This window comes from Passer montanus, unplaced genomic scaffold (genome assembly GCF_014805655.1).
Source record: "Passer montanus isolate IOZ18808 unplaced genomic scaffold, ASM1480565v1 scaffold24, whole genome shotgun sequence".
Classification (NCBI taxonomy): domain Eukaryota; kingdom Metazoa; phylum Chordata; class Aves; order Passeriformes; family Passeridae; genus Passer; species Passer montanus.
This window is the reverse complement of record NW_024367037.1, coordinates 10,278,836-10,306,111: the sequence shown is the minus strand read 5'-3', so window position 1 is coordinate 10,306,111 and position 27,276 is coordinate 10,278,836. Positions and strand designations below refer to the sequence as shown.

The following is a 27,276-nucleotide window of genomic DNA, read 5'->3' as shown; positions in this document are numbered from 1 at the left end:
CACTGTAAAATAAATAAACACCATTCAAAAAGCTTGTCATTAGAGAGTTACACAAATAGAAGGTGTTCATATTGACGTCTTCCTTTATCAAACTGTGCTGCAGATTCAGAAATCTTACAGATCTCTTGCACTATAAGTGTGCAACCACTCACAAAAAGTAACTAACAGGCAATGATGTTCTAAAAGGTTTTTAACATAATTTTCCAATATTTTTAGCTGCTAAAGCACTAATAAACACTTAGCATATAATTCCCACATCCTAAATCAAGTAAACATTCTTGACTGTGAATAATTATATTATTACATGGTAGAACAGTCCTCCAATTCCCAAAATTTTACATTTAATTTGAGGAAATAGAGAAGTTTGTTGTTTTGGTTTTGTTTTTCTTTTCCCATAATAATGTACAACAGGTAGAACATGTGACTTCTTAGGAAATTTTTAAGTTGTCTTCAGCTATCAGGCTCTAAAACACTTTACAGCTCTCCTAACCTTTCCTTGTTTTCAACTTTAATTTTATATGAATCAGTGCATATCCGGGCTGTATTAGTAGCAGTTCATCACATATAGTAAGGTCAAGTAACATTATCTCTGTTCTGGAAATGAACAATTCAAAACTCTTATAAAAATGGTACAGGACTGTACCTGAAAATTTCTTCAGTTTAAATTGCTCTTTGTTAATCTACTAAGGACAATTAAGAGAACATCCATTTTTTTTCTGTCAATTTCTGAGAAAATGTGAACACATGCAAGTCAAAACTACCATTATGCAGATAAAACAATCCTCTTTCATGAAGATAACCGATAAATGACAACCGCCAATAAATAAGTCTATTTGGAAATTCTAGAGAATTCTCTTGCTAAACAAGTTAGTCTTTTTTCTTTTCCATAATGTCTTTCTGTTTAAGCTCTCCATCTGAAAGTTCTGTGTATTTTCCATTCTTTTCCTCCTCTTGTTCTTCCTCACTGCCTTCATCTGTGAGCTCTCGATCACCACTTTCTCTTTTGGCTCCCTCATGCTCAAATACCTCTCCCTCTGTATCAGCTGTGCAGATTCCATAACACATGATGCTGATGACCCCCAAGGGCAACCCAAAGAGAAAGCATCCCAGCAGTGGTGAACTCTTGAACACAGACTGTTGAAATAGAAAGTAAAAACCACTTTCAGTGAATATAGAAAGTTACTGCATCACTCTGTGTATTTATTCAAAAAACATCCAAAATGAAAATCAGTTTTTCCGAGGGATCATGGAAAAAAGTAGTTTGGAAAAGACCTTTCAGATCATCAAGTCCAACCTATAACATAACACCACCAACAAGAGCACAGCACTAAGTGCCACATCCAGTCTTTTACTAAACACCTCCAGGAATGGTAAACCCAATCACATCCCTCTGCAGTCCATTCCAATGCCCAAATTGGAATCCTTTCAGCCAACAACCTCTTCTTAATGTCCAACCTAAACATTCCCTGGCACAACTCAAGACTATGTCCTCTTGTCCTAATGGATGTGTTATTTTGATTTTTCTGCTTGTTTGGTTTGGGTTTTGGGTTTTATTTTTACTGTTGTTTTGTGGAGTTTCTTGTTTGCTTTCTTCTGCAAAAATGGCAAGGAGTCCTCAATTTCAAGAATTTCTACTATAAGTTCATAAAAAATGACACAAGTTCGGTATTAGAATATTGCATTGGGATAGTTAATGTTTACATGCCAACTGCATATCCTATGCATTCTTTGAAGTTTTAGAAACAATTGTTCTAAGAGCATTAAAATCCACTTTGAAGAAAAAAGTTTCACCTCTTACTTGTGTCTTGTTGTCAAAAATTAGTCTGCAGACAAATTCTAGAGAGCTTCCTGTTGAGGAGTAGCTTAATGGCACAGGAAGAAGGATTAATGGTTTCAGAAACTGGTGGCTAAACACTTTCACAGAAGTTTGGAAGACACTCATTTAGAAGCAAGTGAGTTTCAACTTAAATTCACAGCCTAGGTTTATTTGCTTGTGTAGGACAAGTGAAGAAATGGATTTGTGTGCATCTTCCCAACAACATTTTCTTAAGCATAATTTACTTATGAGAAAGACAATAAAAATGTTTGCTCTAAAATTACACGAATAGAAGTATTTAATTCCCTTATGCACTAGGTAACTAAACAAAAAATGTAACATTCCTCAGAACAGTGAAGCACCAGTTTCAGGAAATGATGTCAAAAGGGTCAAGGAAAAGATCTTGAATTCTCTCTGTTCTATCCCTTAAAATATATGTCAGGCATACAGAAGAGAACTAAAAAAAATGAAGGAATTAAGATATATATTAATTATACATATTATAAAAAAATTTAATCAAGAAGTTCTTTTAGCTTAAACCTATACATATACCTACAATAGATACACAATATAAAACTCATATAAAAATATTTTAATCCCTCTGAAAGTATTTGTATCCTGATTGACAAGGGCACCATCTAATTCAATGAAAAATAAAACTTACCACTATAGTAGACTTGGCATCATAGATTATTCTCTTGATTCGTTGCAGAAGTCCGTCACCACCCTGTGCCTGAAATTTCAAATGGAACCATGTCAAAACTGCTGACACTTTTCAGTTATGATTCCAAAAGTTCATTCTTCAGACCTTGCAATCTTAAGTCCCTTTAGAAGGAAATGAAAAGTAATTATTCTTACATCTCATGATGCCCAGACACTCCAACTTGCCAAACCTGGATAAAGATTATTCAGTAGTCTCATGAAAAGGTCCCTCAGAATTGTTTTAAACTATTAGTGCCAGCCTGGACAATGGGCTGAAACTCTCTCTCTTACCATAAGGAAACACTAACAAAAACTAGCAACTGTCCCAATTTAAAACTGCAGAGCTCTTCTGAACTTTCCTGCAGCTGTTGAACATCCACTTATGGATTATGACAGCACAGTTAGGGACATCCAAGTACTAAGCAAAGAGAAGATATGAATGTGCAATAAATAAAACCTGTCTCAAGCAATGACAGACTATACCTAAACTGCCCCCTAATTCAGCAGTGTTCAAAATAACTACATGAACCAGAGGGCAGTCTGTCTGCTGAACAGGACTGGTTTTCACCTTCCTTGAGTAGCCAGAGAAACAAACTCATATTTGGAAGTCAACTCATCAGCACATGATCTGACCAAAAATCCCTCAAATAGCAAAAAATGTCCACAAAGATGAGACAGACTCACAAAAAGTTACCTATAGAGTCTTACAGTGTAACAGTATCATCCAGGTGAATAATCAAACACTTCCCAAGGAAGAGAAAGGGGAAAACCAGACTTCTCAGAAGTTTCTCTATGGTTCAGAAAGTCTGCATCCTATTAGTTGTTTACCATCATATTTTGAAGACTCTCATTCCTCAAGTGCTGCACAATTTCTTGGGCAGAGAATGCAGCCAAAGTAGTGCAATTTTATGTCTACAGACACCTTAAATATAGACAGCTTAAATGAAGTCATATCCTCTATTTTTGTATTGTACAGATGAATTTAGACTGACCTTTAATCACTCTAGCTGAGATACTGCAAACAAAAGGTAGAAAGACCTAATTGACACTATGACACTACGGCAACAAACACAAGGCATCACAAATAATTCTTCTCCAAGTAAAGAAAAAAAAAAAACAGACAGAAACCAATTACATTCGCTATTTCAACCGGAAAGAGACATACAATTAAAGCCTAATTGATGTTGATAACTCAATGCACTTAAAAACCATTAAAAAAGCGAGAACTCAAGAACAAAGAAACACCAAGTTATAGCAATACCCCTCACACTGCAATGGAAAGCAGGGCCAGTAAAGTCCTGAGCACCACATAAATTCACCTATATCATGTTCTACATCAACCAGGCACATTAAGTAAACCAAAATAAACCCCATATGACAAATATCTTCTGTGTTATTTTCCATTACCGGCCAATGTCCTAAACTACAGGCACAAAGTGGAATCCAGCTAACACGGGAAGCACTCAATATACAGTCAGCTGGGGCTTAAACCAAAAACAGTCTTCTCCCAGGAGGCAGCCAAATTATTAGCTACTAAGCTCCCCTCTGTGGCAAAGCCTTCCATCCCCAGAAGCACAAATGAAAGTTCTGCTCCATGACCTCTTTCTTTACCCACAGAAGATAGCTTTCTGTTCAACTTACAGTACACTGAGGGAATAAATACTCAAAAAATATCCAAGTCATCAATTCCAATTAACATTGCTGTTTTAACAAAAGACAGCTCTTTTTTAGTTTTAGAGCAGAGAGAAGTAAGCTTGTGTCTGTTTCTAACATTCAAAGCGAGTATAATACTGGTTTCTTTTACTCTAAAGTTGTAATTCCTCCAGCTATTTGATTTATTAATTTTCCACCCAAAAGAAAGGGTGCAGTTCAATTATACACTATCATTCAATATTTTAAACAAATGCATTTAATGTAAACCAGGAGATGAAAAGAAATCTTTCCATTTACAATTGCACCTGTAAAAGGAATATCAAAAGAAGCTGCTACCATTATGCTATAAACAAAAGAAAGCTTGCTTTGTACAACATGCAACAGCATGTTGTATATGTGATTTACAATCACATATTCAGTGACAGCACCCAAGACAGTAAAACAGGACAGGAATATTAAACACACACATAACAATCTGAGTAACCATTTTTTTCTCCTTACTTTAGCATCTAAGAAAATAAACACTAACCAATATATTCCAAGCTACTATGAAGACTTACCTCAGCTGTACCATCCAGGATATTGTTAATAAATTGAACCATGTCTTCTGTGCTCTCAATGTTCCTATCTGGTAGAAAATATTGCTGATTGGAGGTATTCAGTACAACAATAGTAGGGATTGTCAAGTCACTGGAAACATAAACAAACAGTTTATATATTTAAAGAACTACCATATAAAAGATTCCAATTCAAATAATCCCTACATCATTTCAGAAGAGAATCTATTAATCTTCACTTCATGTGTGCTCTTCATAGTAATTCTTTAAAAACAAGAAAGCAAGAAAAAAGGTACGGGCATGGTATGGTATGGACACATTTCTCATTAATATTATTTTCCTTCACATCTATGTCACTGACACTATTGAAGTTTACAGCATTTTACATATCCAAAGCAACTGCAAATCAGGTACCTTATGACTTTCCAAATACTAAGAGATCACAAACAGCAGCCTTGTATACAAAATGCATTAAGTACTTAGATTTACAAAGGCAGAAGTGTAAGTCAAAAATGCAATCCCACACAACCGTTGTCTAACTGATCACCTTTATCAATCAACCTTTGCTGGTCAAGTCAAAAGAATAAACCATGCCAAGCATAGCTTTTCTATAGCTCTTTTAGTTATAGTTTAAGAGGAACAGAATTTTTAAAGAATTATTACTCAGCAGTTAAATCTTCATGTGCATGTGCACATACATCATAATTGGAAAGAAAAAAAAAGTTAGAAATTATCTCTGGACTCAAACCAGTATAATCTTCTATTAGTTGTAGCACTAAATTCAAAATAAGATCAGGTTTAAGAAATTTTAATACTGCAAAAGTAGACTGTTCAAAAAGAAAGATTTAAACATATTAAACAAGTTTAAAATCTCCTGTAGTCTTTATCAAATTTTCAATTTTCTTTATCAATTACAATTCTGTCAGTAATGAATTCAAGTACTTCCTTCACAGCCGAAGCAAAGAAAACCTTGTTTTTCTATGTTTTCACCCTTCTATCCATGTACTTTTGTAATACATGTAAAATTGATGATGATTTCAGGCTTATCTGTGGCTACCAATTAACAGTAAATTATTTAATGAAAGTACTGGTTATTTACTCAAGATGCCCATTTTTCTTTGGAGTCACTGAAATTACCCTACATTTACTCTCACATTTTAGGTGGGGCTTTTGGTTTTGATTTAAATTCAAATGCAACCCTAAAAGTGAAAAAGTTTAATAATATATGACAATTTTCTGAACTTCCAGAAAGCTGAACACTTGAAGATTTAAGGTGCAGACTCTCTTTCCAGTACTGAAGCTGAAAGCATGGTGACACGTCAATAAAAATAAGGGCAATTAGAGGGTTAACAAAATAATGCCATCCTTTAAATGGAACTTTAGAAAAACTAACCAAATAACACAACTTTGTACACCAAGGCAACCTACAACATAAGAGTCAATAAATACAACATTTCCCCTTGAAATTTTTATTCTGTTCTTACTAGGGACAAAGAAGAAATCTAAGTAGAAGGCACTCAAACCAAGTCACTGTTTTTGCAAGCATCTGGTAACAGGTTCCTAATTCCTACCAAAATATGTCCTTCCAGCAAAACAGAACAATTTTTAAAGAATTATTACTCAGCAGTTAATCTTGATGTGCATGTGCATTGTTAATTGTTCTGTTAATAACAGAATTTTGTTAATTAGATGCAGTGTTTCTGTTGCATTTAACAGTCTGGTAACTGATGTTCTTGCAGTTGGTTGTAGAGCAGCTGAAAGGTAACCTCCATATACAGATTCTTTATGCTATACAGAAGTTTACAAAAACACATTTAATGTGTTACTTTCAAGAGCAGAGTTCTACATATACCTAGAGCTGACTGTGATATTATACACGTTAGCTTATAAAAAAACTGTAATTTTGCTTTTAATACAATAGTGAAAAGCATTTTTTAGTAAAATTTAAGGTAAAATTATGTATTTTAATTAAAATACACAATATTCTGATTTCATCTTTTGTGCATGGTTTTAAATGTATAATTTCTAATCCAACAAAAGTATGTTCATATACTGCTGAAAAGACAGAATTATCATGTCTACTGAAGGAGTTACAGTCAAGTTCATAAATGGACTTTTGTCGAGGTTTTATTCTATTCCCAGAAATCATACAACATTTTGTCCTCTGTAAAGAACACAGAGTTTGTTCCTATGTGCATCTAACACACTAAAAAGTGTTTTGTGATAGATTTATCATTATTCATATTTTTTCTATTTCCACTTGCTGCCACCTGGTGACAAACTGAAGCAGTTGCAATACTTTTTTTTTAAACTCAAATTATTCATGTAGTCACATGAAGAGCCACTACAACAAACATAATTTGCTGCATTCTTTTGCAAATTCCTACTCGTGCTTGAAAGGTATACACTGGTATATAAAATAATTAAAAGCTGGTGAGTACTTGAACAAGAACTTTCCACATACTACAAATAATAAAATTAGGTATTTTGCAGATTCAGTGAAACAACTCAGCTGAACAGACCTTGCCACTAGATCACTACCACTCCAAGTGGCAGTTCTGTCTTCTTTCCTTTCATTTCCTTCCTCATGTCCCTCCCCTACTTCTCTGCACATCTGTGCTGGTACTCAGCAGAGGAGTAGGAAATAATATTGTTGAATCAGCAAAGTAACTTCCCTACTTGCCCAGACAGAAAACCAAACAATTTTCTGACAGATAAACAGGATGAAAGAGCTCAGCAGACAGACATGAGAGCCTGCACAGGAGAAGCAATTAAGCAAGTGAGGAAGGTCTCACTTTTGGCAATTATAAAGCACTAGCTCAATCAAATCACATAATTTTAATGGAGAGACAATTGTCTTTAAATCAGGTGTTAATCTACAGACATTCTACAAAAATGTAGACCTTGTGCTTCTGGGTCTAGATGAAGCTCCTAGAATCTTTAGGAGGCATGAACACATGCTTAATTAACGTTTTGATCCCCAAGAAATGGATTTGGAAAACTTACAGAATTATAATACTGACTCCTGGTTTTCCCTTCTTTCAGACTTCCAAAGGCCAGAGGAGAAGTAGTAGTTAACTACAAATGCCAAGCAACTCAACTCTCTAATTACGTATTTTTTAGAAAAGGATCACAGTAAGGGCAACTGTCAAGCATCTTGTTAAACCACTTATGTATTTCAAAATAAGTGCATTTCTATGCATATCATAAAAATATATTGAGAGTGAAAGCCTCACAACTCTAACAGTAATTTAACAAAGTAGATCTAAAAGATAAGCTTTGTCAATCAGTATTATCAGTAGGCCAAACATCTAACATTAAATTATATATTTATACAGTTTAATTTAATGAGTAATTGATACTATGGTACAGGCTGAATTCTGATGACAGTGTTTTTTTTCTTAAGTCATGAAAGCCAAGAACTTTTTGTAAGATTATTTTCAATTAAATACATTTGGTAACAAATACAACCAAAGAAAGAATATTCAAATAAGAATTTACTTACTCCATTAGTAAACTATTAATGTAATCATTTCCATCCATATGGCCAAACTGGAAATCCCTGAAAGAGAAGCAATTAAAAATAAAATTATGAAAAAGAAAACAATAGCGGGTTTCAGCAGAAGTTCTTTATTAAATATTTTTCCTATAACTGAAAATGAGAGCACACAGAAATGTAATTCAGAAAAAGTGATGATCTAGAACACAGCATTATGAAACACAGTCAGTTAATGAAATGGTCCTATTAAATATCAGTATAAAAATATAAAAGCATACACTGTAACATTTTTCACTTAGAAAAAAGAAGTGATTGATGTCTTAGAAAGACTAATGCACAAGACCAATTTAAACATCAGAGTCCCATGTGCATCTACCTGTGAAAGTGATCCCGATAATCTCTGGCAACTTCCTGAATAATAGACTTTAATCTGAAAGGAAAAAAATGGCATGGATATCCAGGATAAATTCCTTCTAAATACAAACAATAAACACTGAGATTTCCCCAGTAAGCAGCAATTCATACCTCATCAGCAACAAGGACTATCAAAAAAACATCTTGTTCATCTTGCTTAGTTCCTAAAGGTTGAAAATAGCATACACAGTACTTGAACAGTATTTTTTTAGCCTGTATATGCAACAGAACGGGACGAGGGAAGCCTCTCAGCCTCTTTGGCAAACTCCAACCCCAGCAAAAACATCCCCTTGTTTAAAGTGCCACAGACAACTAATATATAAGCATCGCTTAATTTTCAACGTGAGTGAACTGAAGTACAGTCATTTGTTTAAACTCACTGAGTTCATCTCAAAGTCATCTGAACTCAAGCACTTTTGTCTTTGTTTAGAAGGTGACACAATAGCTTTTAAAAGCTATGAGATCACCATTTGCTCCTGTGATCCCATTAACGAATGGCAAAAAAGTGATACAGGAACTCCCACCATCTCAGTGAACTCACATGTGCTTTCAACCAAGCCATAAATTAAGTAAAGCTAGTACACTAAGTCAGAACACTTACAAGTTAAACCCATTTATTTAACCTATATTTCTCAATATTTAAGAAACTTCCAAACTTCCCTATGTCATACCAGCACATTTCTCCCATAGTGTCACCAATACTCAATTCTGTACCTGGTATGCTCCACTGAAGAGTTTTTATCATCAATGACTGCAATAGCCACAAGTTTTCCTAAAATAAGGAATAAAAATTCTTGAAACCATTTAAAAAGAAACACACATTCTCTAATGGGAAATATGTCAACTTAGAAGATCAGGTACTCTCCACAGACAGGAATTAGTTTATAAGTATAAACAAGCCTCACAGCCAAAGAGCCTCTTCAAGCTGACCAAGCTGTGGTCTTGTAGCTACTGAAAATAAATTAAGATGGGGCTTAATGGCACATCACTAGCATTGCATGAAAAGCCTATCTATAGAAAGAAGTTAACAGAGAGAAAATGCAGATAAAAATTAATTTTCTTCTCAAGCTGCATATTTACATATACCTAAATATGAGGCTATGGAGACCTGCATTACATAGCAGCAATTACAAACTGATTCTAATTGATTAAATCACTATTGTATGGATTTAATAACAACTATTTTTCATATTGTTATGAGCATTATGAAAAAAAAAAAAGGAAAATTTACTGGCAGAGCCCAGAATTCCTGATATCAGAAACACAATTTAGTTCACAGACCTCTGTCAGAGGAGCTTAAAGGTCAACACTAGAACATACCAATCTCTTCCAAGATTTACTTTGTGAAGTTTTCTGATTAAAAGGAACAAAAAACCTCCAATCCCAAAGAATGCTATCAATCAGATATAAGTATGTTTAAAAAGCTTCTCCAGATCAAGCCCTTGCAGTTAGGAAAGCAGACTGTTAACAGTGCAGTCAGTCATCAACCAGATTAACTCAAGGCTCCAGAGGGCTCATTTTTCAGTTCTCTCCAGATGCCACAATTCACTCAAAACCCTCCCCATCAAGACAACCAATTGTTCAATTCCTACCTATCACCATGCCATGGGAAGCATTCTCCTCAAAAATAAAAAGTCACTCTTGTTCAAGTAATACTGTTGGGTTTTATGGGCAAGACCTATGATTCATTCCCATACTTCCTTTTGAAATAGCAGTAGCTTCTCCCCATTCCACTTCTTCCATACATAATTTCTCATTTTTTCCCTATTTCTTTCCACCCTAAGATGCTACCTAATAAATATGGTAGACAACTAATGACCTTTAAGACTATAAAAGATGATGTAAATAAATTCCAGGTACTATGTATTAATACATAAAGGTCTTTAAAAGTAAATGATGGCTTCTCCCGTGTATTAATAAAGCTTTGTTGTTTTTTTGGGGTTTATGGGCAAGACCTATGATTCATTCCCATACTTCCTTTTGAAATAGCAGTAGCTTCTCCCCATTCCACTTCTTCCATACATAATTTCTCATTTTTTCCCTATTTCTTTCCACCCTAAGATGCTACCTAATAAATATGGTAGACAACTAATGACCTTTAAGACTATAAAAGATTATGTAAATAAATTCCAGGTACTATGTATTAATACATAAAGGTCTTTAAAAGTAAATGATGGCTTCTCCTGTGTATTAATAAAGCTTTGTTGTTTTTTTTGGTTATTTGAGGAATTGTTAAGACAAAAACGTAACAAGAAGAAATACGCTATATTTCAGCATTTCTGTAAATAACCATTTAAAATGTAGGTGTAACAATATTAGCTTCATAAGCATGTAAGAAAACCTAAAAAAAACCTCAGTGTTGATTGAATGCAAGTATTTTGAAATGCAATATAGATGATAAGATGTCCTGGCCTGGAAAAGTCAACACCTACAGTATTTCTGCTGGTACCTCAAGAGTATGTATATACCTTAGGAGCAGTACAAGTCATGTGCCTTTTCCCGAGGTCACCTGGCTACAAAATTTTCATTTGGCCTGCAGAACTTTTGCTAAAGAAAAGCTGAAGTCTTCTGGGACAAGTCCACTTCAATACATGCTCCTCTCCTTTTCTTGCCACATCTATTTCAAAGATATCTAAATCCACTAGATACAAGATATCTGGATAATCCATATTTGATACTTCTAAATCTAGTTTTAAAATTCCCTGCATGTATTCCAAGAGGTAATATGCAACTTATGCAAAATGTAAGATGCTCTTAAAAGTCCTACTAATTTTTGTGATTACCACAGGATTAGACACACTAACTTTTATGTTGTGAGGAATGGACTAGTGTAGACTCTGTATGAAACCTCTAGTCCCAGGTCAGTCCAACATCAAAAAAATACTGCCACTATCAGCTCTAACCTGATATTGATTAACTTCTAAAGTTTAAAAACATATTCTTAGTACTCTTTTGACTTTTCTCACTGTTTAGTACACAGTGTCAAAGGGTTTAGCAGCAGCATCTCACCTGTATCTCCAAGTTCATACAGTGTAAAGCCATCGACATGAAGGTAACCTTGAAATCTTTCTCTGTTTATCCAGGATGACAAATCACCATCTTCATACTCTGACATTAAAAAAAAAAAAGAAGAAAAGATTACATTTTTTTAAGAGGTGGGTCATCAGATTTACTATTTCAGTACTATTGAGGCAACCACTAATTTTTCTCCCTTTTTCCTTTTACTCTTGCTACATCAATTATCATAATTTTATGGGCATTTTAAGTTTTAAAACTTCTAAAGCTATTTTCAGTTGCTGAACAAAAAAACATATTAAAGTGTGAGAAGTTGACTTGATGATTTTATTTTCCAAATCAAGGATAAATGATATATTAGAAGCTAACTGTGACCCAGTGCAGAAAGTAACAGGTTTAAACCCTGCTTTTAAAGGGGTGTGTGTACATAATTTGTCAAGTTTCAAACAAAGCAGATACAAAAATACAGAAAGCAGTATTTTTGAGAGTCCTTAAATGAAACAGAAAGATCAAGAAAAAGCAGATGCATTAAACAGCACTGTGAATGTAAATGAACAAATAATCATGTATGACTGACAATCTACTGAAGGCTAGTTTAAGATCCTAGATGTTTTAATCTATTAAGAATTAAATTATAATACATACCATCAATTAGATCTAAATCACAAGTAAAAAAGCAAAAACATATATACATATATGCTGCATTTTATGTGAACAAATGCACAATAAATAATTTGTTTTAAATTCTATCATAAAGACTCAAGTATCATAATTTCAGCTTAACAATTATCTGCCATAAGGTAGTAGCAAACAATTCCAAGCATAACGCATCCTATGGATCTGCATCCATTTCCTCTACTACGGAGAAGGAAAAAATCCAAACCAAAACAAGACAAAGATCAGAGCACTGAAGTGCATTTTGCTATAACTTTTTCCCTATAGTGAACTCTTCATAGTTCTGCCAGTTGTAACAGCTGCACATAAAAACTTATTCAGTCTCTTAAACTGCCTTTTCATGATTTGTTTGACTTCCAATAACGTTTCTGGTACATTACAAAAAAGTAAAATTTTTACAAAGTAAATTAAAAGCCTGAATTATTACAGTTTTTGCATTTGTTTTAGAAGGTGTGGGAAAAACAAGCAGGCCACACAGCAAAATGAGTGTTTCTTTGACAAGCTTTCCTTCTCCTGAATTGCTAAAAGAGATCAAAAAATTAAATGCAAATCATGGGGCTGTAGGGTGAATTTTTATCTGGAGGCAATAAACTGAAGAGGAAGACAAGTACATCCATTCTACGAGGTCACAAAGAATACTCTTGGTGACCAACCTATTTTGCTGTGCTGTACTATTACTTATCCTCAGAAAATAAACCTGCAGAATAATCGTCTGAGTGATATGTTTTCAACTAAATAGGAAAACTTACATTTGAAACAATCTGAATCAAGAGTAGATGCTTTTGAAAAGAAGTGGTGCGCTCACAAGCCCAGGCTATGCAATGTATCTATGAGTACATCTGTGTGCTTCTAACATACATTATGGTGCAATCTGAGTACAATAAAATACTTCCATATGGATATGCACCCATATAGACAGAAATACACTTTTACAGCAGTGGCAGGTGAACTGCCCTTCTGTACTGCATATATACACATATGTAGAAACAGCAGTGCAATAAAACACTACTAGTTTCAGGTGGCCTTTCTACAGCCTACACTGCCACAGCCTAGCCTGAACAAGCTAGGTAGTCTATGTATATGATGAATTTGTACAGTCAGAGAAGAAGCAACTTTTCTCAATAAGTTAATGCAGTCAAAACTGTAATATTGGAAGCTACATCTTACTGAAAACACAAAGGAAACATCACCACTTCTACTTTAGACTGCTAAACAAAATTCCTTCTATTTTGTTGCGGAAGAACTAGTAATTTTCTTACCTTTTTCTTCACAAAGGAGCTGCTATTTATCCTAAGACTGGGGAATTTCCCAGCATCCCTACATACTCTTCAAAAAATCCCAACTCCTCCAGCTTCTCCATATATGCTTTAAATATTGTAAGGTAATGTCCACTTTTACTTACCATCATAAACAAAGTAAGTTCCATCTTTGAAGACCATAACTGCAGGCAATTCAGGCAACGTCACATACTGAAAGAGTCAGGTTTCAATTAATACAAGGAAAATTAAAAGATTTTTAAACAAAAAAAAACATCTGAAAACATGTAAATGTAGTTCATGGGGAAAATCTCTAAGGACACCTAAATATTTCCTGTCTACATGTACAAAGATAAATTCATCAGCTTTTGTATATTAAAAGTAACTAAACATAAATATATTTTTAAGCAGTAGATTTCACAACACATTAAAAAAAACCCATGATTTTTACTGGTATCTGCAGTAGCACAAAGAATAGTTTATAGATTGGACATGGACTTTAGATAGGAAATTGTAACTTGAGGGTTTTATCAATCATGCTCTCAGTCCCCATTTGTGCTGTTGTCAGAATACCTGTCATACTGCTACTTCTACTAAATGGACACTCAATTTTGCAGAGTAAAATAGTACCACCAGTAACATGTGCCACTACATCTGGGCTATTTCCTGTGCTTCAGACTGATGGGCATATAAAGCAACAGCTTCAGCACACAGGGCTGCAAACAGACCTAATTTAGACAAATAACAAAAGCCTGTATTACCATGCTGAATGTAATATTTGCAACAGTCAGCAACATACTAAAAACAAGCTGTAGAACCTTTCTTCTTAGAACTCAAAACAATTTTATTCAGCTCATGTTTTTAGTGAATTGTCACAGACAAAACAAATACTGCATCTACTTCTTACAGTTTGCTACCATTCAAAGCTAAAATTTTAATAGCATTTGTGTTTAGAAAGAACTGCATCATAAGCTTAATTTTGATCATGTAATCTGAATTGTCTGATTTACTGATGTTTTGGAAAGGTAAAGGACAGCATCAGTTCCAAATGACATGCCTTTTATCATTCTGCATTAACTTTCTTGTAAAAGCAGTAATTTATAATAGACTAGCTGAACAATCAAGAAGGTAGTCCCAGATGATGCTTTGTTCTCTCACTTGCCCAAAACATAATTTAACATAGTTGAAGGACAAATTAATCTGTGTACAGCTTAAAGCTTGCAAGAGATGCCTAAAGCTTGGAATAATATTACCTAAGGTGATGAAACAAAGCCTAACAGTGAACATCATAATGCAAAGGCTCATTACAACTCATGACCACAAATTTCTGAACATTTTTGCTTCTCTCCATAGAATACTGAATACCATCACTACTTCAGCTTAAATGACTGGTGGGAAATGACCTTCTACAAGAAAAAAAAGCTCACTGCTTATATCAGTGTGATCACAGAACCTCAAAGACTTCCAGCCTTTTTTACTCTTTCCACTGCATAACTGAACAGTACTTTTCTTGCTCAGCTGGAGCTGAAGTGCAAACAGCAGTATTTAAATTAAGGTAGCTTTATACCAGGCTTCTGGATAACTAACAATACACTATTTATAATGAGGCCAGTTCTACTTATGGTGTTATAAAATGCAGCTGCCTTAAAAAAAACCAAACCAAACCAACAAATCAAATTGCTAGTTCTTACCCCATTCATCACCAACTAACTTCAAAGTCACATGTTAGTAGGCATGGAGGGGACTTAGGTCCCACTTGGAGATAACAATAAATAAAAAAGTCTTTTGATTTTGCTACAGCAAGTAAGCAACACTGGTTACTTGTACACCACAGTAATATCAAATTTTTTCCACCCTTGTGATGAACTGTAAGTAATTTCCTTATCCCAGAATCCTCAAAAAAAAGCCACAAGAGAATTCTGCAGCCAGTGGACTGGATTGGCTGATCCCCAGGCAGATAAATGTGTTATCAGCTGTACTGTACGAGATGAAAATAACCTACCTCTTCACTTACTTCTGATTACTAAGGTACCAGCAGTAATTCATGCTACAAAGCTCCTAATTAGTAAGTATCTACTTTCTTGAGCAAGTTCTGTGGCCCACATTGAGTTCTGCTCATCCTCTGATTAATTTTATTAATATGACTGAACAAGTATTTTGGCCAAAACAAAGCAATGACAGACTGAAATTTGGGTTGTATTTTTTCCCTATATAGAGTCAAACATTACATGTTTCAGTGTAATTACTCAGATATCTACCAAAGCCAAACATACTGTAAGAAGCCACCTCTGTGCCATCAAAACTGCAAAATTACATAGATGAGGAAAAACATCCCATTTCTGGGGAAGCAGTAGGAATGGAAACAGCTTACCTCAGGCAGCACATCTTCCGAGGCAGAAAAAAAGTATGTATAAACTATTAGTTCTGAAGCAACCTCAATGTATTTTTCCTGAAAAAATACAAATAATGTTTTTTTAATTTCTGAACTTTTAGTATGTGTCAAACAAAAGCTTTGTCACATACCTTATCTTCAAAGAGCAATTTAAAAACATGTTTATGGCATTAGATTGTAAAAGCACTTTAATAAACATAAAAAACCCAAGAATTTGTTACAAGCATGCACTTCAGTCTTTTGAAAGATTTTTAAAATTACTCCCTAAATAGCCAAAAGAAGTAACTTTATTTAATTGAGCTTCAAACCTTTAAAGGAGATTCACCACCAACATACACAAAAAGTACACGATGTCTCTTTTGCACATGCTCAAACATATGCTGGCTAGGAAGTGGCCTGATGAGAGGTCTGGGAAGAGAAACAAAGACATAGAAAAATCTCAGCTTGTGCAACCTGCAAAACCCAAACAAATAAAAATTCACAAGAAAATGTCATACAGTTTTTTGTGCTGTTTTTCAAAAAATAAATTCCAAAATACAAATTAATTTAGTTTTTCAAGTTATTATTGAAAAAGAAAAAACAACATTCTCCCCTCCCCCCACCAAATAACATGTTACGTTCATCACATAGAACATTTAACTATGAAATTCGGATCCTACTACAAAATGCTGCTACAATGTAAACATGCATGCCTTTTACTGGTCACAGAATCAGTCTGGGCTAGACTGGAAGGGACCTTAAAGATCATGTGGTCCAACCCTGCCACCATAAGGAGGAACAGTTTTCACCAGATCAGATTCCTCACAGCTCCACTCAAACTAGCCTTGAACACTTCCAGAGATGGGGCATCCAAAACTTCTCTGGCCAACTGGTTCCAGTATCTTACCACCCTCACAGCAGAGAATTTCTTCCTAATATTTTTTCTAAACCTATCCTCTTTCTGTTGAAAATCATTTCCCCTTATCCTGTCAGTACAGAACTTGATAAAAACTCTGTGTCTTTCTTAGGAGATGTCTTTTTACAGTGGAAGGCCACAATAAAGTCTTCATTGTTTGAGAGAGAATTCTGAATGTAAGCACAACAACCAAGAAATGTGGCCTCAAAAATAAATAATCTTAACTCAGCACCAGTCTCCCATGCAGCCACACACATAGTACATATAGTTTTTTACTTCAGTATCTTGTTCTTTTTAACTAAGTCTTAGCCCACCTCAAAGTCCCACATAAGTCTGAAGTCAGCAGAACCAGTCTCTGAGAAGAGTGTACTTACCCTGCCACTCTATTAGCAAATTCAATTATATCATCTTTGGTTCTTGGTCCTCTGTAGTTGTATGCCAAGTCTCCTTTCAAGCTAGATAAATAGACAAAAAAAGAACAAAAAAGCAATCATCTAAACTACATTTGTATTAAGCTGCAGTGAAGTGCTGGTCAGCTTATGATAGTCTGCTGAGAGAGGATGTAGCATGCTTGCACTGGCAAAGGATTCATGCAAGTTTTACTAATTCTAAAAGGCTTTCTTTGAATCCATAGAGGTTTAGGAATTTCAGAGGAATTTTCAATACCTCTATATGGCATGAAAATTTTCATCCTTAAAGATTATCAAACTGAACATCTCTGCTTCCTTTTTGAGAAAACTAACTCGACAAGATTTATTATCACCTATTAGGAATACTGTTTGCTTAAACAATAACCTGCTAAAATCCGTAGTATTCCACAGTAAAAAGTACTCAGAACCACTGAGTCTTCATTTAAGATGACACTGTACTGGATTACACATTACATGGGTTTGAGAATTCTAAATGGACAGGGCTATTTTTAATTTTTTGTCATGAGACCATTAAAGGAAATTAAATAGGAAGGATCAACTTACAGCTTAATTGTTGGATAGCCTCGCACTCCAAATTCAGATGCAATACCTGAAAGAAATGAGTTCATGCCAAAGTGAACCAAGACTTTTTTTCTCTCCTACCTTAATCTTTAAACATGTTTTACCATTCAAGCCACACAAACAAATGGAAACAAAATACCACTTAGCTCAATATGGATTACTTTACTAGCTTACAAGGAAAAGCTTGCTGTTATTAAGCTACATCATTAAATTTTGGACTTCTTTCAGAGGTGCTGCAGGGTGCCAGGATAGCCTCCCAATTCATGTGCCACAACTCAAACGTCATAAGAATCCCCTGGATAGACATGCTTGGTCTGCTTTAACCAAAAGTAGCATGCATTGAATATGCACATACAATTGACAGAAAACATAGGAGGCAAAAATTAAGCATTGAGGATGAAGAGCTACAAATACTAATGCTTGAAAGAAGCAGAAGACAATTAACTACTTAAGTGCTAGAGTAATGGCTAACGAGAAGTGCAGTATCATACTACAGTTACTACAAAAAATCATATTCCACACAAGTAAATGTCTACTATCATGAACCTTACCAGAAGCAGGCAGTTTCTAAGCAGATACTTACCTGCTGCTTACTGAAGTGGTTAAAAGTAAGACAACTGCAGAACTTTTTCCCTCACCTCAGATCTTTTTAAAAACTTCTATCTTGCTTCCACCAAGCAAGACAGGAGTATAATTTGCAACCACCCTTCCACTTGTGAACATAGCAACAGCCACCTTAAACTATACTTTCCAGCAAATTCAGTTTTTTCCAAAAATTAAACTACACAGTCTCAAAAAAGGATTAAATAAGTCTAAAATTGTGGCAATACTTGTGCAATTCCCTGTTGAGTAACAATGCCTGCACTCAGAAAGCACCTAGAATCAATGCTTTTTGCAAAACCATTCCGGAGCTACCAACAACGTGCCACAGCAAGCAGATGTCAGATGACTTGTGTGCAAAGAGTTTAGAAAATGACCCTAAGGTTGTTCACCTGGATCAGGTGCAAGTACCTTATTGCACAGCACTACAAATAAAACTAGCAGCTCACCTACAGGCATCTAATCAAAGACAGCTGACAACATCATTACCTCTACTTCTTGATATAAAGAATGCAATAGAGGCAAACAGCAGCAATTGTGCCAGCCCTAGGTGTGATGTGTTTCTACTCTGCTCACACACAGTGGACTCCTGAGGCTAAACCCCTGAAAATCCAACTGATACCGTAGCAGGTGACTGCTCTGTTGATGCAAGAGCTGTATCCCCATTCCACAGAGCCATCAGGCAACATTTATTGGATGATTTATATGTTCACCTGTGATCTCAGCTCTCTGACAACAAGCTTCCCAAAGTTCAGCTCTTTCACACTATTTAATATTCTTATTATAAACACAAAACATGCAAAGCAAACCACTCATGTTCCTTCCTAGTGACATGTAGACATTACAGCTGCATCTCCTTCTGATATTTTCAAGACTGAACTACTTTGATTTCAGAGACTATTTAGATTGCAAAGGTACTAAGCAGAGTCTTTTTCATATTCAGATGTAAAATTTCCACTTTCAAATGAAAGCATAAAGCTATTTCAGAAGATTTATCAGAAACTATGAAACCAGTAGCATATCTGAGAAGAAAAACTTTTCCAGGGCACAAAGGAACACTTGCAGATTTTAGTGATTTTTATATAACTAAAAATTAATTATACAAAAAAAACATAGTACCAATTCTGTTCTAGATATAAAGCACAAGATTTCAGTAACCGGCTGACAAATACAAATATTTCGGGGTAAGACTTTATACAATTTATATGATTTAGAATTTTATATACATGACTGGAAAGTTAGAGAACCATGAAATGTGTTCCCAGTTTTGAAGTTACCTGGTTCCATAAACTTGAAATTTCTAATTCTCCAGATTTATTTTTTTATAGAAAATAAATATCTTTAAGATGAAACATGAAGTCATATTTATTTGGTTTTATAGAAAAACATATACAATAAATTGGTCTTTGAGACAAAAATAATTTTAATTTCAAAAGACTGAACTCTCCTATATCTAAGAATAGGAAAAACTGGAACACCAGTGAGAAAAGTATTCTGCATAACATTTTAGGCAAATACAACAAACCTGAATAATCCAATTTAATGGATATTAACAAAAAACACTACATATATTTACAAAGTTTTATTACATGCAGACCTCATTTGGGCCCCACTCCTCCCTACACCTTCTCTTTTAAATATCCTCCTGGTTCAACATAGATTTAAGCACATTGACAATAAAGAAGCACACAAACACAAAGGAAGTAGTGTTAAGTATTCAACAATCCTCTCACGTCCTCCAAACCACTTCTCTGAGTAATGAAGGGGTTTTCTCTGAAAAGGTTGATACATGTGAAAGGCATCAGCAAACGAAACAGCACTGAAAGCACTGAATTTGGTTCTTTGAGAAGACATTTACAGGGAAACATGGAAAGAAATCGGCTGAGCAGTGATCACTGATGCAATGAATTCAGATATTTCAGCAGGCTTTGTGTAAGAGTTGCAGGACCGATTACCTGAAATGAGTAAGAGCAAGAACACGGGCACTCCTCCAGCAGTAATAGAAGGAACCTAAAACTGGATGCTCTCCAGAGACACACCACATAAAAATGCTTATATAACAGTACTCTTAGAGGCATATCAAATGCAGATCTTTGAGAAGCTTTTACCTTCCATTTGCCAGGAAGAATTCCCTACTCAAGCAGAAACAAATGTGATAAAAAGCATATACTACACAAAATTGTCACTTTCAGAAAGAACAATAATCACGACTTTTTTTTACAATTACTGTTTGCATATTTGTGCTATGACACAGAAGAACAACTACGAGAAAAAAAAATAATAGTTTCAAAACAGAAGCTGTGATGAAGTTACCCCTAACCAAACCATACTTACTAGAAAAGGAAGTTGCATCCATCTTCCCAACTTTTACTGGAGAACCCATGTTTCTCATTTCTATGCCCACTTCATTCCACACAGGTTCCAGTTTCTTACAGTGGCCACACCAAGGTGCATAAAACTGAGAAGCAAATACATTTCACAAAAAAAAAAAATTAGTAGAAATTGTTTCTACAATTAACCCTCAGCAAGATTTATTTTCCAGTCATGGTACTCCTTATCTCTTAATAAAATTGCAAGTTAGTTACAAGGTTAGCATGACAAGCAGCATTTATGATTTAGTCCTACTTTTAATATGAAAGCACAAGTTTGAAAAGAATACATTAAATTGCTGCACTATTATATGATTTCTTATTTAGGAATAGACTGCATGGTAACTTTATTTTTGAATGTTAAAAGATCATATAAGCAATCTATCCAGGAACATGAATTCATCAACAGGCAGAAGATATCAATGTTTTGGTATAACAAGATAAGGTCACAATTTAAAAAAAGTTGGATTTTGTTTTGCTATACATTGCTGATAACTCCAAAGTAGCTCGTATATTTTTTCCCACTCAAAAATCACTAATCTGAGTAATAAAATTTTGAGAATTACAGTACATATTTGGGTGAGAAAAGAAATGTTACCTCATTCACAAGCAAACAATCTTTCTAAAAAAACTGTTTGTCACTGAAATAAGGGGCACTGAATCTTTCCAAATAATTTAGAAAAGTAAAAGGGGTCTCATATATTTCATCTTTCAGTACTAACAGACATCTAGAACACAAATCAGCTGATATAATTAATTAAAGGAACTATAAAAAACTGAATCTTTCCAAATAATTTAGAAAAGTAAAAGAGGTCTCATATATTTCGTCTAACTACTAACAGACATCTAGAACACAAATCAGCTGATATAATTAATTAAAGGAACTATAAAAATTCTCAACAGAGAGTATCACTTCCTGAGTGTGTTAGGCAATCTGCTTTCCATTTTAAAGGACTGCAAAACATAGACTGAAGCCTATTCAGCAGGCCATTCAGCAGTCTATTCAGCCTATGCCTGGTTCATCCTGAACAGCAGACAGATTGCTTATCTGTTCTGTCAGAATTTCTGTCATGAAGCTTTTCTGCATCATGTACAAACAATTTTCCAAGCGATGAAGCAGCCTGACTACAGGGTGTAGCATTGTGCATTCTGTCTTTTGATTTCCACTAGCACAGCTTCCTGTTTTTCTTACATACTCACATCTACAAGCCAGATATCATCTTTACGGTTTTCTTTAAACCTGGAAAAGGGAAAAAATGAAAGCAATAAGTTATGTATCTGAAAATAAAGTAGTGAAATGCATGTGTGAAAAACAAAAAGTCTACAACAAGGTTAATATAAAGCTATAGATACAAGATAACTGGTTTGTTTCTTTCTTTGAGGGTGGAGAAACAGAGGAGATGTTATATTAAATGTATTTGTTGTTGTATTTTTATATACCAATTAATACAGACTCTTTGAGCATTGGTTTAAACTGTTAATCTTAGCTTTAATACACGCAAACTAACTAAGTTATCTTTAATATTAACATGTAAAGCAATTTTAGTTCAACGTCCTTTAACATTCTACTGTAGGTGTGTCAGTTTATAGTTTTATTAAAGTGCACACAACCAAGAAACCAACTTAATGGAATAAAAATTATCAAGTTACTCATAAAACCCAGAGATACACAGATACTACTGAATTTTCTTAAATGCTAGACAAATAATATTTATATTTACTGAAGGTTTTATTAATTCTAAATCTGTCACTAAATTCTAAAGTCACTAATATAAAACTAAGCTTGATAAATTAAAGTTCTTTATTATCTCCCGAAATGCTGCTTACATATTTCACTGCTGTCAATACAAGATCATATGAACTACTGCATTAGTTAACTAGCTCTGTGTATAGAATTAGCTAGAACTTTAACCTAAGATTTATATTTGTAAAAGACAAGACTTCCTAAGTGACTAGGACTGGGACTAAAGTGACAAACTGTAACATACATGATACAAAATTTCTACTGCACCACTCCTCCTACAAAATGAGATAGTTACTACAATTATGCAGTAAGCATGGATCTACGCTCTAAGATCCAATTAATACAAGTTATAGCCTAACTTGTCAGTTCCCAATATGCAGCATGCCTATAAATGGCCCATAAGCAGTAGACAGAATTCATTATATTTCATTTAAAGATTAATCTGTAATAGTTCATAATGGTCTTGAAGAAATACTAATGCTGATGTTGGCTTAATGTTTGACAGAAATAATTCAGAAATCATGAATACAATCTAATTACAGTGCTGAGTGTTTGAAACTCAGAATAGTAGCATTTCACTGGTAAACTCCAGCCTATTTTATTGATGGCATACCAAGGCTGCTCTGCCTGTACAGCAGCAGGAAAGGTATTTGCAGAGACTATGCTATGGAACTGCTAAAGAAAAGCAGCATTTTTAAGTCACAGACTTGCTTAGTTGACAACCTCACTGAAAATTTACTCCACCACCGTAAGCACTATGGAGCTAATGAAAGAACCAGTAAGAGGCCAGCATCTCCTGAGAACTCTAACAGAGCTACAGCTAACTTCCAATTACAATGCCAAATAATTGGCTATGATGCAAGAGGCAGAAAGCAGTTACTGAATCATAAGACCTTAGGCTGTGCTTCAATTTAGAATCACTTTTTCTTTGTGTAAGAATTTACAATTAAATGTTCTCCTTTCTCTGCCACAGTACAATTGTTATGGCAAATTGTAAAGAACATTTAAGTACTGAGAAAGGTAGACTGCAACCTTGCCAGCACACAGAAAGAAAAGAGAAAGAATGAAACATCTGGAGACTGAGCTTTCCAACAGAGTTTAATACTGTATAAAAAATACTGTACTTTTTATAGCAATAAATTTCAAACTTCTCATCTACAAGCACGTATTTAATCAACTTCCACAGAAACTAAAATCTGAAGTGTAACAAAACCCTGCCATCAAAACTCACTCTAGTTTTGCTAACATCAATGATTAAATTACTAGACAATATTAAAGAAACTCACTTTCACACTGCTGAAGAAAAACAGAAATCTCTCTACAAATGAGCAGTGAAGTATTTTCTGAAGATGCTGTTTCTAGGCCCTATAAATACATTTTCCAGGCACAAAATTTCAGTGTCTCTTTTTAACTGTTTCTGTGCAAGCCTCTGTCAGCTGACAGAAACACAATCACAATGATGGAAAAATGGCATAAGTGTTGCACAGACATTTTCCAGGCACAAAATTTCAGTGTCTCTTTTTAACTGTTCTCTGCAAGCCTCTGTCATTTGACAGAAACACAATCACACTGGAAAGATGGCGTAAGTGTTGCACACCCTTGAATCAAAATTATTTGTCTCAAACCCATGCATGTTCCCAGCTACATGATCAAATGTAGCTCCCACTTAAACCAAGCACCACACTTAATCATGAACAGTTAAAAGAAACCAGCACGCAGCAGAACTGAACACCAAGGTCACAGTTCCAAGGGCCTTAAAAACACCCAGCTACTGTATCTGTTCTTTGCTTTCCCCTTGCACAATTTCTGATGCTTCTGATCCTGGTTTGAGCCACCCCACAGATAAAAAACCACTTCCTTTTTAAGTCAGGTTACTTATCTGCTTCATTATCACACTAGAGCAAGTCCACACCCATCACAAGAGGAGTACTGAGGTGAGGCAGCAGATCTGCTATCAGAGCAGCACAAGCCAAGAGGAACCACAGCTGGTTTTGTGCATCCCTCCTGCAGCCCAGCTGGGCACTTCTGTCAGCTCTGCTCTGCCACTTGTTTTCATATATCCTGAAAGCTTAGGAAGGGGACCTGCACCTTGTACTAGTCCACATTGTTTACTGCTACTAAAATTCAAAGAGAACACGAATCTTTCAGCAACAGCAGAATGTCCATAACATTTTGGTATCTATAAATGGAAAACTTTAAACTTCACCAGTCACTGCTCCTCAGTTTGGAGCAAAATTAAACTAAAATTTAAATTATTTAAATTAAATTTTAATTTCCATTAAATTTGTTTTCCTGACCTCTCTCACCACCTGCCAATTAGCTACAAAAAATTCAAAAAACCCCCCACAAAACCTGCCCTGAAAAATTCTTCCATTCTTCTTCTCAATTGCAAACACATGCATCTGTATAGTTCCGTAACTGAAAAATTCAAGTGTTCTAAAATAAGATTTCCTTTTATCACTTACTTTAAAAAGTTATGGGACAACAGAATCATAATTCTTCATGCCAAAACAGTGAATATATTTAAATACACACACGTGGAAACACGATATGGGAACATGATGTAGAAGCACAGATAGGCTAAGAGTCCTCAGTCCTTGAAAATATGAGCATGTTTTAAAAACAAGCTTTGAAAATCTAGTCCAAACAGTTCCCATGCTTCAGTTGTTTTTTCACAACACCAGAGACACTGCTGTGTGTCTCCTGAGAACTCCTTCCATATGTTCCTATCCCCTCACCCATAAAATCACTATGCTTCATCTGATCTTATAAATAACAAGCAATATTGTAAAAATGTGAGTGGTTTCCTGACAGTTTAGCTCCTTGATGTAATTTATTGTGGATTGAGCCCTCATGAAAACAGTGGCTGAATTTATCCCAAAGCAGTCATCTAATGCCAACTTCTCCTCCCCTACCAGTCATACCTTCTCTTTCCATTCATGTTGCTTTTTAGCACTTGATATCAACCTGCTAATCTGACCAAAAAAAACCCCAAAAAACATTTGGATAATTTTTTTGGGAAACAGCAAATATGTAGCTACCAAACTGCTACAGCAAACCAGTACACCAACAATGACCATACACAACCAAGTTCATGGCAGGACTAGCCACTTCAACTCCGGCACAGTCTTGGGACTAATTCTGTTATAAAGGCACATTTTTACACAATTATTACTGGAACTTCAAGCAGCCATGAACTAGTCCTGCAGCCTCCTTCTCTTCCGTTTCTGGCCACGCATGAACACACTTAGACTCATTTTCCCAACCCCTGGTGGCAGCCATGCCGCAAACTCTAATGAATAACTTGGTTAAATACAATCAGCTTTTCCTTGGGGCAAGCACCAACACACCAACGTATTTACCCTACCAGAAAGAAAGAACAAGCAAGGAAACCTAAGAGCATTTCTGGCAACACAACCACAGTAACCACTACAGCTTTAAAGGAGCTGAAAAATTAAAATGTTCCTCAGCTTCATTAACTGAACCTCCTGAATAGGTGAGACTGAGGAGAGACCTCATGGGGGTCTACAAACTCCTCATGAGAGGAAGCAGAGGTGCAGTAACTGATCTCTTCTCTCTGGTGGCAGGAAGCTGTGTTGGTAGGTTTCGGTTGGATATCAGGAAAATGTTTTACACACAGCCGGTGCTTAGGCTCTGGAACAGGCTCCCCAGGGAAATGGTCACAGCACCAAGCCCAGCAGAGCTCAAGAAGGGTTTGGACAACACTCTCAAGCACATGGTGTGACTTTTTGGGAGTCCTACTCAGGAACAGGAATTGTACTTCAGTGATCCTTTTGGGGCCCTTCCAACAGAGAATAATCTGTGATATTCCAAGCCACAACCTTTCTGTCCTTCCTGCTACAAAAATCACAATCTTTTCCAGTGTAGCTTTCTCGACAAGAGCACAGAGTATGCACAAAGTCGGGGGTCATGCTCCCCACAAGACAAACAATATCTGGGCAATTAGGCAATACACCCCAATACTTACGACTCATCTAGATCCTCCACAAAACCCGCACCTGACGCCACCACATGTGCAACCACTGCGGGGGAAAGGAAAAGCGCTCCGTGAGTGATGCCCGAACCAACCCGGGCGCTCATCCGCGCCAGCTGACAGCCTCCCTTCCCTCCTGGCCCCTCACACCCCCAAGCGCTTCCCGACACTGCTGCCTGCCCCAGCGCTGCCCGCCTCCCAACCCGCGGTGCCCTGCAGCCCAGCCCGGCGGAGCCGGCACCCCCTGCCCGTCACCTGCCGCCCAGAGGAGGCAGCGCGGCCGCCCGCCCGGCGCCGCTGCCATGTTGACAGAGCCGCGGCACGGCCGGAAGGGGAAGCGCCGACCTCTGCCCATGGCGCAGGCGCGGAGCCGCGGGCGGCGGGGCGGGCTGTGGCGGGTGCGGGGTGCTCGCCGTGCTGAAGGGGGCCGGGGAGGCGAGGGGGGGACAAGCGTGGCACCGCGGCACGGTGACGGAACGCGGGGTGCATAGACTCTGTCATCTCCCCAGCGGGGAGACTCTCGTTCAGTTGAATCAATGCTCTGCTTCTATGGGAGAGCAAGCCTTGCCCTCCCTCCAGCAGGAACACGTGTGCCGCCTGCCATGGTGGCATAAGTGTTCCTGCTCTGGGTTCCATACTCCCTGCCCTGGGTAGAGCTCAGCCCTTGCCCTGCTGCTCTGTCAGCAGCCTTCCTTCAGCACGG

The 27,276-nt window shown here is 36.1% G+C and overlaps 1 protein-coding gene across 1 annotated transcript; it reads right to left on the bottom strand.

The window, feature by feature from the left end:
* Nucleotides 1–58: 58 nt before the first annotated feature.
* Nucleotides 59–27,276, bottom strand: TMX3 (thioredoxin related transmembrane protein 3). Its single transcript, XM_039711058.1, has 16 exons — nucleotides 26,829–27,276; nucleotides 26,568–26,622; nucleotides 22,036–22,075; nucleotides 20,801–20,924; nucleotides 17,849–17,894; nucleotides 17,249–17,329; nucleotides 16,288–16,387; nucleotides 15,959–16,036; nucleotides 13,734–13,800; nucleotides 11,651–11,749; nucleotides 9,356–9,413; nucleotides 8,604–8,657; nucleotides 8,234–8,290; nucleotides 4,732–4,861; nucleotides 2,481–2,549; nucleotides 59–1,134 (listed from the first exon to the last, which is right to left on the bottom strand). Exons 1-16 carry the CDS (start codon nucleotides 26,926–26,928, stop codon nucleotides 868–870), a joined length of 1,425 nt encoding a protein of 474 aa, XP_039566992.1. The 5' UTR covers nucleotides 26,929–27,276; the 3' UTR covers nucleotides 59–867.